This window comes from Ptychodera flava, chromosome 10 (genome assembly GCF_041260155.1).
Source record: "Ptychodera flava strain L36383 chromosome 10, AS_Pfla_20210202, whole genome shotgun sequence".
In the NCBI taxonomy this organism is placed as follows: domain Eukaryota; kingdom Metazoa; phylum Hemichordata; class Enteropneusta; family Ptychoderidae; genus Ptychodera; species Ptychodera flava.
The window spans coordinates 799390-817474 of record NC_091937.1 but is presented as its reverse complement, the minus strand read 5'-3'; the positions used below and the strand labels follow the sequence as shown (position 1 = coordinate 817474).

The 18085-nt window shown below is 34.7% G+C and overlaps 1 protein-coding gene across 7 annotated transcripts in view; it reads left to right on the top strand.

The window, feature by feature from the left end:
• Positions 1-18085, top strand: part of LOC139141698 (synaptotagmin-like protein 4) — a 152750-nt gene that overhangs the window by 8457 nt on the left and 126208 nt on the right. For 3 of the 7 annotated variants that reach the window (XM_070711294.1, XM_070711292.1, XM_070711296.1), the window contains exons 2-3: positions 13445-13663; positions 14181-14365. In XM_070711294.1, coding sequence (XP_070567395.1) covers positions 14265-14365 — 101 coding nt within the window. In that variant the 5' untranslated portion in view covers positions 13445-13663; positions 14181-14264. Of the gene's footprint in view, positions 1-13395; positions 13664-14180; positions 14366-18085 lie in introns of those variants that run through there. The other 4 variants (XM_070711293.1, XM_070711289.1, XM_070711295.1 and 1 more) reach the window with 2 other exon arrangements.

The window sequence follows — 18085 nt, the reverse complement described above, 5'->3', positions numbered from 1 at the left end:
GTGGTGGCCTTCTACCAACCTTTTAGCAGTAATTTCAGTTTATTCCTATCTTAGCCTCAATTACTACTTTCAACCTTTATTTCATTCAGATTTCCTTAGTTAGTGTATAATTTTGTTACCTTAATTACTGTCAACTTAGCTTTGCTACTGTATAATAACTTATTCTAATCTCATTATTCTTACACTACTGTTATACCTTATAACCTCAAAATTTTTCAAGAGATGCATACATGATTGTCACTCAACAAACCATTTACAAATATGTCTTCTGCTTTTTTTCAATATACATGTCCCTTTTCTCACAAAAATGGGCTTAAAACCGCAATGTGAAAAAAAGTCTTTTAGCTATATGTTGTACATCGACTCTGTGGTAATTCACAGTGAGTTGGGTTGTTGATAAATGCCCATAATACTTGGCGGTCATTATGTCCCTGTGCCATTGGCGGTATTTTTTAGGGTCTAAGATTATGTTTTGATCGATAAGTTTACAACTTTTCAATCCAGTTCTAATCATCCCGTGTACAGACTGAATGACACTCTCCCACCAAGATTAGCTCTGCAAGAGAGTATGTCGTCCGAGTCACAGTGTTTGTAGTACTTCTGAGAGACACATGTTAACAACATCGTTAAAGCACCATTTAGTTTATTTCTATACTTCCAGTGAGTCCAATATGCTGACTGTATATACACTCATATGCTGAAGTTGAGTCAAAGGTCAAAATAGTCAGAAGCAGTCATATTAGCCCTTCTTGTGCCAAAAATGCATATGTAAAGCTGACAGTACAAACATTGTAATGTTTATCCTGGCCCTACTTTTTGAACTTTGAAGGGTCAGAGGTAACAAAGAGCTAAAATTTACACTGCCATATTTTTTCGGTATGATCATATCTGAACAGAAAATAAATTTATGCCTTCGGCCGGTAGAAAAAAAATTGATACCTCCACATCAATCTTCCAGATCTACCTAGGATATTGAATGGTCAACCCCGTACTGGCACCTAGTCACTTTTTATATTGGACTCATAAATATTGCCATTTTAAACGAATTCATGAATTCCTGATTAATTGTTCCTCTTTAGTAAAGAAAAGAATGGGGAAAATGTAGTTTGTGTTTTCCAATAAACAATGGTTGCTTCATCACACATACATGTATGTGCAGAAATAAACCTTTCTTTGAAACATATAATTTTGTCAAAGTGTATAAATATTATAATTAAATGTTGAACTGTAAACAATATCTGACGATGAATTTTGAAACTCAAATTGTGAAAGAAACTCTAGTTTGGTATTTAGAAGTAGTAGATTTGAACTGGGTAGAATAAAAGATGTCCATTTCATCACTCATGCATAAATCACTTGTGATGGTGAATTTCTTTCACGAAGAAAATATGTCAGATTATTAGTCATGCAATGTTAGGAATGCAAACTCTAATACACTTCCAATTAAATGAAAATTGTGTGAGAGCATGTATTTATTGTATGTAAAGGTAAGTGTAATTAGAATGTCAATACAGTAAATGAATGTTGAAGGTATAATAACTAAGGGATGGACCATTTGATATCCCGGGGGGTCTGGAAGATTTTCAAAAATATATTCCTAGCGAATGTCAATGTGTCAATGAAAAAAAAAATTCAGCCAGAGGGGGCGTAAGATAAAAAAAAGGATGGCTCACTAAGGTAAAAGAAAAAAATCCATGAAAAGTTACTTTCATTTTTTTATTTTCAGGGTGCACTTGGGGCGCAAATTTAAGACTATGTTAGATACACAATGGTTCTTTGGCCAAATATGTTTTGGATCGACTCACTATATCGTATATTTCTAACAACAGTAGAAACGATGTGTGAAGTGGTCTTCATTTCTTTTATATTCATTGCTGTCTTAGGTCATGTTATCGCACGGACACTCCATACAGCCCTGCTGTATGAAAAGACTGTGTGTGGCCTGAGTCAAAGGTGAGCATGCACAGGAATACCCTTCTGGGTATCCATCGACTGCTTCTGAAAACATTTACACACTATGGTTGATACACTACAATAGAAATCAAAACCCGATCAAAAACGGAACCAAGCAAAGGCGTAGCTTTATCAAAGTTTAGTGTCTAAAACCAACCTATCAAATAATGGTCAACAATGACGTTTATGTAATGTCAACAGAGTCAAACCGGTGATCACATCCTGCCTTGCAACAGAAACAGAACAAACTCAAAGTCTCCTTAAAGCAGTCTGAGATGAGCACAGATAGGGATTACTTTAATGTACGAGCAAGTCTTCGTTTCAACCTAGCACATAAAGGAGGATATAATGCTGACAGTATCTACACAGAAAAATAAACAAAAATCACGGTACTTCTCAATATCAACCCTGGGGTAGTTTTCTAACAATATTCCTCATGGTCTGATAAAAACGAACAACTAAAACAAGCCTTTCTTATAAAATCATAGCTCATTATGTATCTTTGACTAACATGTAAAGGAGTAAGTATTCCATCAAAATACCGTAAATTCTAAAACATGTTGCCTACATTGTTCATTATATATTAACCGCCAAAAAAATTACGATAGTGACATAAAGTACAAGGACTCTGCAGCAATTTTATTTTGCTTACCTTTTCCTATTTTTCGGCCACAACTCATCATACAATATCATAATGCAAATGCAATCTGTCACCACAGTGCTACAAACCACCAAACTCACAAGATTGCAGAGCAAATCAAATATTCCAGCAAAGAAAATTAAAAACTTAGAAAACCGTTGTGCAGCAAATCAAAGTTGGCGATTCAATCAAAGTTGGCGATTCAAATTACACAAACCGACACTCTCCTCTTACCAAAGGCAATCTACAGCAATTATTGTGAACAGAACCATGAAACTGGGGAAAGATTATAGAAACAGAAATAAAATGTGGTATATCTCAAAACAGCCTTCCACTACATGCTTTTCAAAATCTGGAAAGCAAGTGCAAGTATTAACCCGAAATGTATTACAATGCAGAATAATTAACACAAAACTAAAGTTTGGGTAATCGATATAAGTGCCTAAAACAAAGTAATCGTTGACAGATACAACATTAACTGTTGACATAATATGCACTAACCACACTCAATACATGCCCCAAAACCAAAAATCATAGTGTCCAAAATTCTGGTTGATCCTGGGTCAATTTATACCAAGTTGACATCACACATCAGATCGCTCACTATAGAGTCAGTCAACAGTGACCAAAGAATCTGGCTTCTCCCCTTCGAGGATGAAGATTGCTGTTATACAAGTGAATGGAGAGGATACAAAACAACAGAGCAAGGATGATCAACCTCACCATCTGTTCCGAAACATTGTTAAGAAGAATCACTTGAGCATACCAGATATGAACCGAAAATGCTCACGTGTTTCATTATATATTGCAGTTACATAGTTCAAGTTGGTGAATTTCTAAAAAATAAAATCATTTGTACCGGTAGTTTCTCTTGTGTCTCTCATATTTCACACAAACCTATTTGGAATTTGGCAGGCCAGGTTTACCTAATGATTGAACGCGTTACTTTTGAGTCTGCGCAGTAGTGAGTGAGTTTCTGCCGGATTCACCAACTTGGACTTCTTGCACAGTACTGGCGGCTAGACGGACTCATGTTCACAGTGACGTAAAGGAAATACAAAATGATTGACACCCCCCTGGGGTATTCTGGCTGATAAGAAGAACGCCTCCACTTCGACATAGAGTACATTCCACACTTACTTAGCAAATATGATTGGTTAACCATCGCAAATCATGCAAGATCACAAGAGAAAAGTTGTTGAAAGTCATATTGAGGGAAATTGCGTGTTCAGCCAACTGGCAGTGGTAATAAATCACTGACGTACGATGTCGCCCCACATTGTTCTGATTTTCATCGCTTCTGTCATGTAAGAGAACAGGCTTAGACCTGTACTTATTGAAATCTCCTCCAAATATTGCTCTGAAGAAGGAACAAGCCTATAAGTTGAACAAAAGATTGGGCTGAAAGCCTTGTAAATCAGAGACCAGAAAGTCAATATTCCCTGGGTAGTGGAAGGCTAAGTTCAATTACGTTTTCGGTGATGAACAGAAGTCGTGCTGACTTCAATTGGAGTGATCGAACTCAACATTTTATGAGCAACGTCATGTGAGTTTTATGCACATCTCTTGGGAGATCAAGAGGTAACTCCTCCCAATATGCCAAATGCGATGATGTCATCTTATGAATAATACATCCTTTAAAATACAAACGCCATCTCATCAATAATTTATAGCAATGCAGATCGTGCAAGAAAGCCAAGTCTGTGATTCTGGGAGAAACTCCCCTGTATAGCGTTCACCCCACTCATGCATTTCACATGAAAGCAGAACACAAATCATCGCATTTACAAAACTCAAACATCCACAAATCACTTTGAACTTGAACCATGGAGCTACCTCCATGCTTGAACCAAATCTACAGTTATTTGTAAATGTGAACCTTTGCCACATGTTTGCAACTTCATTGAAAGTATTATGATCAACATAATGAACAATATTCACTGCAGATTAAGTCTAAAAGGGCATGAAGTATATAAATATGTAATTAGCTGAAACGAAAATGTTAAAGTTCTTTGACTAGCTGCTGTCATTGTATCATCACTTTATATAGCAAGTGTAATTACCTTTGACCAAGTCCTTCAAGCCATACATGTCAAACTGTGAAAGCTCATTAGATATGCAAATTATAAATTAGCTAACATGAAAATGTGAAATGACTTTCAATGTTTTTTTTATAACCATCAATGTACACAGCATGTTTTGCCAACTTTGATCAAGTAAATCCCAGTATATATCCCTAATTAGAAAATATCATTGAAAATGCAAACAAGGAATTGGCTGAAGAAAAAATGCTTAATGACGTTCAATAATGTTGTATCATAGTATCTTCAGTGTATTTATGACAAGTTTCATAAACTTTGGCCAAGTTAATTCAGGTATATATTACTAATTAGCAAAGTTCATTAAACATGCAAATTAGGAATTGGCGGAAGGGGAAATGCTTTATGACTTTCAACGATATTCTATTATAGTGTCTTTAATGTACATAGCAAGTTTCATCAATTTTGATTGTCAATTCAGGTATATATCCCTACTTGGCAAAGGTCAGTTAATATGCAAATTAGGTATTGGGAATTGGCTGACGTAACAGTGTCTTTTGACTTTAAGTGTTATATCATAGTATCTTTGATGTACATAGCAAGTTTCAACTGCAATCAAGTTAACTCAGATATATATATCCCTAATTAGGAAAGTTTATTAAATATGCACATTAGGAATTGGCTGAAGTTAAAATGCTTAATGACTTTTAATAAAGTTAAATCACAGTATCTTCAATATACATACCAAGTTTGGTCAATTTTGATCAAGTCAAATCAGATATATATCCCCGATTAGAAAAGTTCATTACCGGTAAATGTGCAAATTAGCAACTCTCTTTCATGTCACCCCTTAATGGTTCCCACTGCTGATGTATCTTTGTGTGATTAACATTTATAGCAAATCTCATCAAATTGTGTGCAGTTGTTCTCAATGTACAGCCGTTTTTTCTAAAATCATTAATTATGCAAATGAGCAAAAAGTAAGCAAGCCACACCTACCAAAAACTAATCAGTTCTTGCCATTTGCAAACAAATCTATGTACCAGATTTGATTCTGATCTGGTGAGCTGTTTTCGAGATATCGGACGCACAGACAGACAGACAGACAGACAGACAGACATCGCTGCGACATTAGCCCACATTGATGAACACGTGAGCTAAAAACCGGTCTTTCCGGGGACATAGATCACATGGCCAGGGTCAAAGCACTATAAATTCACCGATGTCTCACCATAACCTTATTGACCGACTCTATCGTATATTAAACAACAGTAGAAACAATGTGTGGGAAGTAGCCTACATTTCTTTTATAGTCATCTTTCCTTAGATCATGTGCATGTATTTTATCACCTGAACTACACTCTGCTCCAAAGGCATAACGTTGAATACATGTACAAGTATTGTGTTCCAACTGATTATCTAATGTGCAACATTTTACTCTGCACACAGTAGAGGACATTTGGTTTTTTTTCGAAAAAAAAAAGGATCCAAATGAGGAGTGCGAGAAAAAAAGTTACGAGTAATCAGAATGAAAAAAAAATTTGAACAGTGGATCAGGTACAAAAAAAATGCGACCTCTTAAATCTTCCAGACCCGCCCAGGATATCAAATGGTCCATCCCTAATGGTGTGTTGGTATTTGAACTGGAGCATTTCAATGCGTATTCTCAATTTTAATGGAAAATTCCTTTAATATTCCACCTGCCCTGTCACTTCCCCATCTGCCAATACAGTAAAAAGCAGTTTCAGCCAAATAAAAACCTATACATATTTTCACCTACTTGGCATGACATTTTATAGCAAGTTTAGTCAGTAAAAGTGATGTTTGCATCATCTGTGCTTTTGAGGGCCATCAGGTTTTTGTTACAATGCAACATTAGTCATAATTGCTTCACTGGTTTTAACCAAGCTTAATATCTGATGATGACTTAAAAAGTTTACAGGATAAGAGTGAATAGGGGAATCCTTTGGCAATCTCCTGGTTAACAGCGCATGATAACCTCTAGCGGTTCTCTCTGTTGCCTCTCCGCTAGGCGACTATGCCGTATGTTGTGGGTTTGAACCCAATTGAAAACTAGCCGTATATTCTAAAGAGAGCCTCTATTATCTTCTTTAGTGAACTTCGATAACAGTTTTAAAGGCTTGAGAGTGCATTTGAATTTACAACGTATATGTGACCCATTGTAACCTTTGAATATTTTTGTTCCTCTATAAAAGAAAATGTTCAGGTTGAAAGACATCTGATTGTTAATTGGTAGCTCCTTTTTACTCAAACGACTGGCATAGCCAACTAAGCAATGTTTGGTCTTTTAGGACAGTATGGTGCAGATGTGAATCACACTTGTTTTTATTCTTGATATTTGATCCAAAGGTTTTCAAAAATTTTCTTCATATTACTCATTGTATCCAATTAATCAGATATTTCATTGCTGTCACATTCTCTTACATTCAGCCAATGAATTTATCACCGCTTTTCTGTCTATTTATCTTTCACTTTCTTATTTTCTAAGTATACATTAAACATTTTTGTCGGCCACATTTCACTTGCCACTTTGACAATTGTTTTTGGTTACTGTATTTCATTTTTAGTGAAGAGTGAAACCTTCAAATAATACCATCTACTGCAAAACAAAACCAGATGTGAACTGAATGTGCTCACGTGTTTTACAACAGGTTCATTAATAGAAGTACGCTTCAAAGAACAATATAATATCTGTAATATCATTATATATAGCACGTTTCATTAACTTTCGCACAGTACTCTCAGAGTTAAATCGTGAATTACAAAACTTTATTTGATATGGAAATGTACTTTTTAATAGCTTTGCTATTGAGTAAAATTGTTTGTATCTCGTTATGTAAACATTGTTGATACCAAAGGGTGGACCATTTGATATCCTGATGGGGGATCTGGAAGATTTTCAAAAAACGTTCAAAGCAAATGTCAGAGATAAACAAATCTGCTAGAAAAAGGCTTGACTAAAAGAAAAGGTGGAAGAGTGGAAAAATACTGTACAGTGGATCAGGTAGAAAATAATGCTACCTTTATATCAATCTTCAGACCCCCCCCCCCCCCCCCCCCCCCCGAATATCAAATGGTCCACACCTCTGTCTTTGTGCACACATTTCACAATGCACTGTATCTCCATTGAAGATCCAAGTCAGGTCAGGATTTGAAAGGAATAGTGAAGTTCATGGCAGCATTTTACAAGTGGTATAGCCACAAACTGATAACGTGAAATCGCCGTACACAAAACACAGACGCTTTGTAATTATGGCACTGTGTATTGTGTACGGCGATTTGACGTCACCAGTTTGTGGCTATACCACTTGTAAAATGATGCCAAGTTCACCACAGTTAAAATTCTTAAGTTGATCTCAGTGCCAATACCCTTGTGACGTATTGGTTTTATAAGATTTTCATAAAGTGTATGCACCAGCACTGGAAGAAAATGTTTACTTTTCCCTGTAGGGTTTCTGAGCTAATGGTTGTATGTTGAATTCTCTCTATGTATCTGGTGTATGAGCAAAATGTAAACATTGGTTGCAGGTTAAGCATTTCAGTCAAGGGTATCTGTTGTTCATGAAAATCAAGGAAAGGTAGCTATTTGCCTGTATTTGTGTACACATAACTGATTTGCAGGTTGATTGTCTTAAACATTATCATTACATCCGGCTGTTTGTTATATCTTTATCATTGTCCATGGGCCAAAGAACACTAAGGAGCCAATGTCATCACAGCCAGTCTGTGTATGTCAGTCTGTCTGTATGTCCATCCATTCGCCAGTCTTTAATTCTGTAAACCAAGTTTGTGGAGCTCATAACTGAATAAGTTCCACATATGTGACCAGCTTTGGAATGCTTAGATGGTTATCTATAATCCAATGGAATCTTGTAGGCGTTGATAAAAGAATAAGAAAACAATTCTTAAGTTGATTGATCTCAGTGCCCTTGACTGAAAAACATAATCTGCAAGTTATATTGATAGGAGACTCGAGTGATTACTTTATTGTTTGGTACATATGATAGGAGGAACAATATGTGATATTTTGATTGAAAAGCACCAAATTCGTGTATATGTATTTTTGAAATTTTTACCAATTTTTTGTCAAGAGTCTTGTTTTTTAGAGTCACATGTCAGATACCAGGTATCAAATTTGTATTTTAAGTTCTAGGGATCATTAGATTTAGTTACCATATATCAAAATATTGATGATATTTGTATAAGTAAATGAGCGAATTGGAAGACAGATCTTTGCACTGCAGCTGACACACTGTTTTAAAAAACAAATTAGCATTGAACTATCTATATGTTGTGTTTAAAGGAAGTTTTGGGGGACCACGTTTTGCATGTTTTATTAGCTCCGCTGTCAGCGATACGGAGCTTATCAAATAGGTTGATTTTCCGTCGACATCCGTCGTCGTCCGTTGTCGTCGTCTGTCAACAATTGCCTTCTCCTCTGAAACCGCAAGTCCAATTGCTTTGAAATTTTATGTGCAGCTCACTTAGGGTGACCTCACTTAAGTTTGTTCAAATCGTGGTGAAATTTGCATATTTGTATTTTTGGGGCATTTTTTAGTGTTTTTGGGCAAAAAATCTTCTTCTCTGAAACCGCATGTCCGATTGCTTTGAAATGTGATATGCAGTTTACTTAGGGTGACTTCAGTCAGATTTGTTCAAATTGTGGTGAAATTTGCATATTTGTATTTTTAAGGCAATTTTTGCCATTTTTGGTCAAAAAATCTTTAAAAATCTTCTTCTTCAAAATTACCAGTCAGATAGCTTTGATATTTGGTACATATGTCCCTAGGGATGATCTATTTCAGATTTGTTCAAATTGTGCAGAAATATGCAAAGTTGCATTTTTAAGGCAATTTTTGCCATTTTTGGTCAAAAAATGTATTTCTCAAAAAGTACTGGTCTGATATTTTTGAAATTTGGTATACAGGTTTCTATAGATGAACTAAGTAATATATATTGAAGTTCTGATGAAATCTGTAATTTTGTATTTTGGGGGCAATTTTTGCCATTTTTGTCAAAAAATGTGTATTTCCAAAATTACTCATCTGATAGCTTTGAAATTTGGTATACAGGTTCCTACAGATAAACTAAATGACATTTATTGAAATTATGATGAAGGTACAATTTTTTATTTTTGGGGCAATTTTTGCCATTTTTGGTCAAAAAATGTGTATTTCGAAAACTACTCATCTGATAACTTTGAAATTTGGTATACAGGATTCTTCTATAGATGAACTTAATGTTATGGCAATTTTTTTCCATTTTTGGTCAAAAAATGTGTTTCTCAAAAAGTACTGGTCTAACAGCTTTGAAATTTGGTATACAGGTTTCTATAGATGAACTAAATTTAGCCACTGCATTGAGCTATCAAAGATTTCCACCTTCTTCATCAACATGTGTCAAAAATAGTTATTCTCTACATAAACACAGCGGAGCTATATCGGCCGCTAGGTCGCTTGTTTTTTTTTTTAAATGCCAAATATGATATTCTTGAAAGCCCTGGTCAAATTGCAAAAGATTGAGAATCGGTGCACATTTTACCTGTGTATTTGTAGTAGATACATGTACATGCTCAACTGTAACTTGTATTTGTTCAAATGAAGTTTGTGTTACTAAAAATGCTAATGAGCAATAAAAGTGAAAACTTGGTGAAAATCTCAATAAACATTGGTCAGATTGTCTTAGCAAGGCAGCTAACATACATATTGTACAAAAAGTGTTACATTGAAGTTGCTGTGAGTGAATCTAAAAGAAGTTATGGTATACAGATCTTGTAAACAACCAGTCTTTCATTTTCAAGATGCAGGATAACATAAGTACATTCATAACCAGATATGAACTGAACATGCTCACGTGTTTTACAACAGATTTATTAATAGTAGTACGCTTCACAGAGCAATGAGATATATGTTATCAATATATGTAGCAGGTTTTTTTCAACTTCGCACAGTACTCTCAGAGTTTAATCACTAATTACAAAACTTTATTAATATGCAAATGAGCTATTAATTAACTTGGCACTGCTCAATGCTTTATGGCACAGTTAGATATCCATCAGATCAACATTTGTAGCACGTTTTATTTAATTTAATAATGTAATTTTAGAGTAATGTCACTAATTACAAAGTTCATTAAATATGCAAATAAAATCTAAATTAACTTGACACTGTTCAATGATTCATAGCACAATTAAATATTTATCAAATCAATATCTGTAGCACCATTCACAAAATTTGGTGCCGAAATTTCAGAGTTATATACCTAATTACAAAGTTTATTAAATATGCAAATGAACCGTTAATCAATTTTACACTACTTAATGCTTTACAACACAGTTAGATATCTGTCGCATCAGTATGTTTAGCAGTTTTCATCACATTTGATGCAGTTATTTCGAAGTTATATGACTAATTATAAGACTTCATGAAATATGCAAATGAGCTAATTATCAACTTGACACGGCTCAATGCTTCTCAGTACAATTGGATATTTTTTAGATCAACATCTGTAGCAAGTTTCATCAAATTTAACGCTGTAATTTTGGAGTAATGTCACTAATTACAAAGTTCATTAAATATGCAAATGAACCCTTATAATTAACTTCACACAACTAAATGCTCTACACCACAATTAGATGTCTGTCGGACCAGTATCTGCAGCAGATTTCAGCACATTTGGTGCAGTTATTTTGGAGTTATATCACTAATTACAAAACTTCATAAAAAATGCAAATGACCTATTTGTTAACTTGACACTGCCAAATGCTTTTCAGTACAATTAGATATTTATCAAAACAATAACTGTACCCAATTTCACTGACTTGGGTGCCATAATTTCAGAGTTATATACCTAATTACAAAGTTCATTAAATATGCAAATGAACCCTTAATTAGTTTCACACTACTAAATGCTTTCCACTACAGTTAGATATCAGTCGGATCAGTATCTGCAGCAGATTTCATTACATTTGGTAAAGTTATATCGATGTTATATGACTAATTACAAACCTTCATAAAATATGCAAATGAGCTATTTATTAACTTGACACTGCCTAATGTTTCTAAGTATAATTAGATATATATCAGGTCAATATTTGTTACAAGTATCATCATGTTTGGTGCTGGAATTTCAGAGTTATCTCACTAATAACAAAAGTTCATTAAATATGCAAATGAGAAGATAATTGACATGACACTCACAGTATCATCATAATGTTCTCAGATTGTCATCTGTGAAAAGTTTCAAGAAATTTTGTGCAGTATTTCTTGATATAAGTCTACACTGTCATTACCGGCTCCATAGGGAAACCATTGTACGGAAAAAAACGATATTGCATAACTTCATTAATATGCAAGCCACACTAACCAAAATCTAATCAGTTCTTGCAAGTAGCATATGGTACCTGTGTACCAAATCTGACTTGAATCCGTTCAGGCGTTTTTGAGTTATCGTGTAAACAGACAGACAGACAGACACACACACACACACTAACACACACACACAGACAGGCAGACAGACAGACATCGCTATGACATTAGCCCACGTGTTTACACACGTGAGCTAATAAATGTCATCTGTATAGGCAGTAAACTTTGCTGTTTAATCCAACAAGATCAGGTTATAAGTTACCAATTCTTACAAATGTGGATGTAAATTTGACAATTTTGTGTGAAAAAAATGTTCCAACTTTGGTTTGAAAGGATTTTGTTTTTTTTCCATTGTCATATTGTATATTTATGGCATTGCTTGTCTGTGTAAGTCAAGTAATGGCTTCTATACAAATCCCTGGTTTGATGCTTTGAAATTCGGTTAGAATAGCCTTAACAGATGTATACATATCTGATGCTTCAGGCTTCTTGCTATATATGCTTGTGTTTGGAAATTTCCTAATGTGTCTTCGACACTGCAAAGCTTGTTTAGCTTGGTGGCAGTTTGGGACATTCCATTATCATGTAGGTGTGGCAGCTTCATTAACAGTGGGAGCTGAGGAATGCCCATTATTACATCTTACCTTAATCTTTGATTTTGCAACAATAGACCGTAGAGAGATCAAATATATTCAAATGCACTTGATCATGAATATCACAAGCTAAGGTACATAGAAGCATATTAAATATCGTGTATACACTCATTTTGACTTGACACATGTAACCAAATGTGAGCAAAGTGTCATTGACGCTATTTTTGACTTATCATGTAAACAGACACACACCCACACACGTACAGGCAGACAGACAGACATCGCTATGACATTAACTCACCGGTGTGAACATGTGAGCTAATCAAACTTGTCTTAAGTAGTTAATATTTTGAATCTTCAAATACTGTGTATGTTGCTAGGACACTCTGAAAAGAAATAAGGACAATACCATTATATTACCAAAGCACTGTGTTATTCCATTTTCAAGGATAGGCAAATTAGGGAAGGCAGCTGCATAAGGATTTATGTAATTGATGTTATTATATTGCATTATGCAGGTTTTATATTTATACTGGTTTGCTATATTTAGCATTACATAACTGACTCATTAAAATCACTTTGCATGTGTTTAATATTCTTCAGGTTGTAAGTATATCTTAATAGCCAATCGAGTGAGCAGTTGAGTGTGAATCTCAGTTGGTCACTTCGGCCTACAAACATTCCTGTGTCACTGAAGTACTATTCTGTTATATTTGCATGTGAATAATCCCCTGGCATGCCTTATTTGCATTATAATGTAAAGTATTGGGTTCTTTTCTGAGGTGCCCTTTCAATTTACAGGACAAAATTGGAATATTTCACAATACTCAGGTCAGTATCAACAGTGAATGCCATCACCCAGAATGGACTGTGACTTCAGGATATAGCTGTGAAACAATAAACCCACATACAGCGGAATAACAACGACAATTGCAAAGTTACGTCCCATACTCAGTGTGTCATCAGGGTGTATGTGTTAAGTCTGTATGAACTGACTCAGAAAGGGAGAAAGAAGACTTTACATGATGAGGGCAGCTGTGGATTACCCAGGTAATCTTTCACTCCCAGCCAATTTTAGAATTCGTATGATATTGTTTCAGAGAAATAACTGACCTTTATATTGATGAATATCAGCTGGGTTTCATTGGCAAATGTTTCTTTTCAAGTATGTCAACCACTGTAAACCTGTAAAGGTTAACTGTCTGAAAATAAAAGATATTTTGCATGCTAGCATGCTTCTCCAATAGAACACAGTGCCTGCATACAATTGTTATTCTAAAAGTAGACTCTAACAGCAAAGTTACACAATATTCTGCCAGTGATCATGACATCTGTGTGCATATATTACACTACTTTTAAAGTCTTAATTTTCCAGCATGTATGTAAGTTTATGTACTTATTTCAAATGCCCTGTAAAACAAATATATACTCCATGACACATATAAACTGTATGGTTCTAAAACTTTGATTTTTGTTGTCTGTACTTCCATGATCCACCAAATGTTAATGTGCCATAATTTCTAGTGGAAATATTTATGTGAATTTCTGTAATGTTAAACTCCTTCAGAAAAAGATGTTTGAAAAGTTGAGATGTTACCCTGCTTGTCTTCTGGATTAAATCTGTTTTGGTTCTTCAACAATATTGACTGGAATGATGGATTTGAGTCATTTGACTGATGAGGAAAAAAAGAAAATACTTGAAGTCCTGCAGCGTGATGAGGTTCTCAGGAAAGAGGAAGAGAATCGAGTAAGGTAGGAACTCTATTGGAAATCCACACATATTTATTTTTAAAAACTTATGATTAAGATCATGGTAGAATAATATAAGGTTATTCCCAAAATACCAGGATTTATGTCCAAGTTCATCATGCAGCAGAGGTAAAATTTGTCCAAGATGTGTAGCTTCAAGGACAATACCGAAGAGTACGATGTAATCAGACATTAATCCGGGTATTTTGGGAATAATCTTATTATTATACACCTTTTTAGTCCAACTTTACAAGAAAAAAGTTGAAATTGAGGCATCTTTTGGATGCCCTTCACGTACTGTACTGAGTGATCATGAGCAGACTGGGAATGCGTTGAGTGCGTCCGCTAAGTGCACATAACGAAATTTCAACCCGCGCTGCGCAGTGCACGTGGTAGAAATTGTACGTCAGCAGTATAATTTCACTCGAATTCACAGATTTTGGACTGACCATAATTCTATGTGTGAAGTACTGAAAATGCTAAGAAGTATATATTTTTGTACAAAATGTAAGATATTCTCTTCTTTTTCCCCTTTTTGATGTAAAGGTGAGTTTAGGTCAAAGGTCAAATAGTGTGCAATAACACCTAAAGTTATTACACTCTGAATCAAAGTTATTGGACTTCGTGTCTCGATCCTGATAGTGAAACTTACTGTACAACGAAACTCCATAGGTTACAGATGTAGGTGTAGAATAATAAACTACATGTTTCCAAAGAAAGAACTTTTCAGTAAAATCAATTTCCCAAACAAAACAACTGAAAATCAGCTTATTTCTCTACTAACAAGAGTTATCTTTTAATGAACAACTTGCAGATTATATTTTTACTTTATATAAACAAAGAAATACCTAATTATATTTAGTATTAGCGGCTATTATTATACTGTGTTACTTTATCTTTATGAGAGAAAAGTTTGAACTTGTATCACACTTTTATTGCCACAAATGTGCTGTAAATCCTATATTTACAAGCAAGCAATAAAATATTATTATTATTATTGTTAATGTAAATATACGTTTGTAATCGCATTTATTTTGCATTTATACTTGTATACACTATCCCAGAAAATTTGTTTCAATTATCAGAAATAACCGGCAAAATCCATTAGCTATAGCTTTTTTGCATTTCTAGTATGTTTGTTCCATCTCTAAAATACAGTGTCTTGTTCTAATCCTGAAATCTTGTCACAATGCCTTGCGTTTAATTTGTCACTATTACCTGCAATTATGAGTGGAATGACCAATACTTTTGTTGACAACTGCATTAAAGTCTGACCTAAATCAAATTTTCAGCAAAATATGTATTGCACATTGTGCACAATCCATTGAGTTTGCAAAGTAAATACTTTTTACTTCAATTACTGAAGCATAGAGAAATCATTGTCCAGAAAATAATATGTAATGAAAAATAGCAATATTATCAAATGTTTAAGCTATTGTCCCTTTATAGTATAAACATCAAACTTTTTTGATGAGTAAAAACAGTTTGCAATTGCTAGTCCTTTAGATCCTATGGGTCCAAAGAACGGCTATGGCCCAGCGTATGCCATTGCCATGTGCCATATGCCATCTGCCATTAACAAAGATATCTCAAAAACCCTTCAGTAACTTTTTTGAAACTTGTGTTGGATGGTCACTTGGGCAAATATCTCAAATGCTCTTTTTGCGTTTTTTGATTGAATCATTTAAAGTCACTTTTTTTGCTTTTTGTGAAAATCAATATTTTCAATTTGTCCTCAAAACCACCGATTTGATCATTTTGATGTTTCGCATGGGTGTTTGTATAGTTGAAATGCCATCAGAAATGTTCAAAGTTTGGTGATGCATGCCTTATATTATTAGCTACTATAGACTATAGTCTATAGAAGTTATTGGGATGGGTATCCGTCCGGCATCAGTCGTCAGACTGTATGTATATGTATATGTGTATGTATGTATGTGTGTATGTCCATTTGTGAGGCGTCCGTCCACTCAAATATCTTGAGAACCGCAGTACTTACTGACTTGAAATTTGTTGTGTAGATGAAAAAATATGATTTTGAGAAAGCTTTTTTTTAGTTTTTTGATATTGTTGAAAATATGCAAATTAGTGCCAAAAAAGAGGTTTTTGGTAAAAAATCTTCTTCTTCATAACCACCGGTTAGACAACTTTGTTATTTGGTATACAGGTCCCTAGGGATAACCCAACGTAGATTTGTTCAAATTGTGATGAAATATGCAAATCTGATTTTTTAAGGAATTTTTTGTCATTTTTGATCAAATCTGTATTTCATCCAAACTGCTCATCTGACAGCTTTGGTATTTGGTATACAGGTTCATACAGATAAAATAAATGTGATATATTGAATATATGACAAAATCTGCAATTTTGTATATTTGGTTCAATTTTTGCCATTTTTGGTCAAAACGTGTTCCTCAAAAACTACTTGTCTGATGCCTTTGATATTTGGTATACAGGTTCCTAGGGGTTGTCTTAGTGTGATTTATCAAAATTTGATGAAATCTTCAATTTTTGTATTTTTGGGTCAATTTTTGCCATTTTTGGTCAAAATATTTGTTTCTCAAAAGTTACTCATCTGATAGCTTTGATATGTGGTATACAGGTTCCCAGCCTTTATCTTAATGTAATATATTGAAATTATGATGAAATCATCAATTTTGTATTTTTGCAGCTAATTTTGCCATTTTTGGTCAGACCATCCTGAAATGAGCTATCAAAGATATCCACCTTCTTCATCAATACATGTGGCACAAAAAGTTATTCTGTACAATACACAGCAAAGCTCTGTCAACTGTTGGGTTGCTTGTTTTTTTCAAAACCGCTGGTCAGACAGCTTTAATATTTGGTTTACAGGTCCCTAGGATGACCTTAGTGAGATAATTTCATACAGTCAGGAAATACCTAATTTTGTATCCATGTCTATAGTAGCTAAGCTACAGTAGCATCTCACATACATGCACATAATAAAGGACAAAATGAGCTGAAGAATCAAAACCGACGCCATCTTGTTTCTCAGTCAGGTCCGATTTTTTATGTTTTAAACGTTTCAACGTTTAATATGTTTCAACGTTTAATATGTGTAATAAAATATGAAATTGACAGTGGTGTTACTTTTGCTGCTGTCACATGTTTTTGGTATGAAAGGCGCCTTCGGTCAATTGAAGAATGATGGCCTCCGTATGGGGTAATCAAAACTGATGAGAAATTTGGATCCAGGATAATTCCAGATGTCATAATCACCCCCCACAGTGGAAGGCATTTTACTTGCTGTTTACATTCAAATGTTAACACTCATATAGCATTAATTGAAAAATCCCCAAGGTTGTAAGTACATTTCCTGTCATCTGACCAAAGTGCTCTTTATGTAAACATGACCTAGGCCACGTTCAAAAAAAATGGTGAGGGGGGGGGGGGGGGGCTCGAGGAATCACGATTGAAATATCTTTTTTTTTTTCAGATCCCCCTCAATACCCTCAAAAATTTTCAAGTCCCCCCCTCAATACCCTCAAAAATTTTCAAGCCCCCCCCAAAATTACCATATAGCCGCATATTTATTAGGAATGCACGCAGAGTAAAAAAACGTGTAATGTGTCGTTCTGCAGGCAAATGTTCAACACTATCTCTTATCAGCAGGTTGTAGAGCCATATACCTAGGGCAAGTTCTTAAATTTATTCATTTTTAAATGCATCAGTGAACCTTTTGGATTTCTCAGTCTAAGCCGA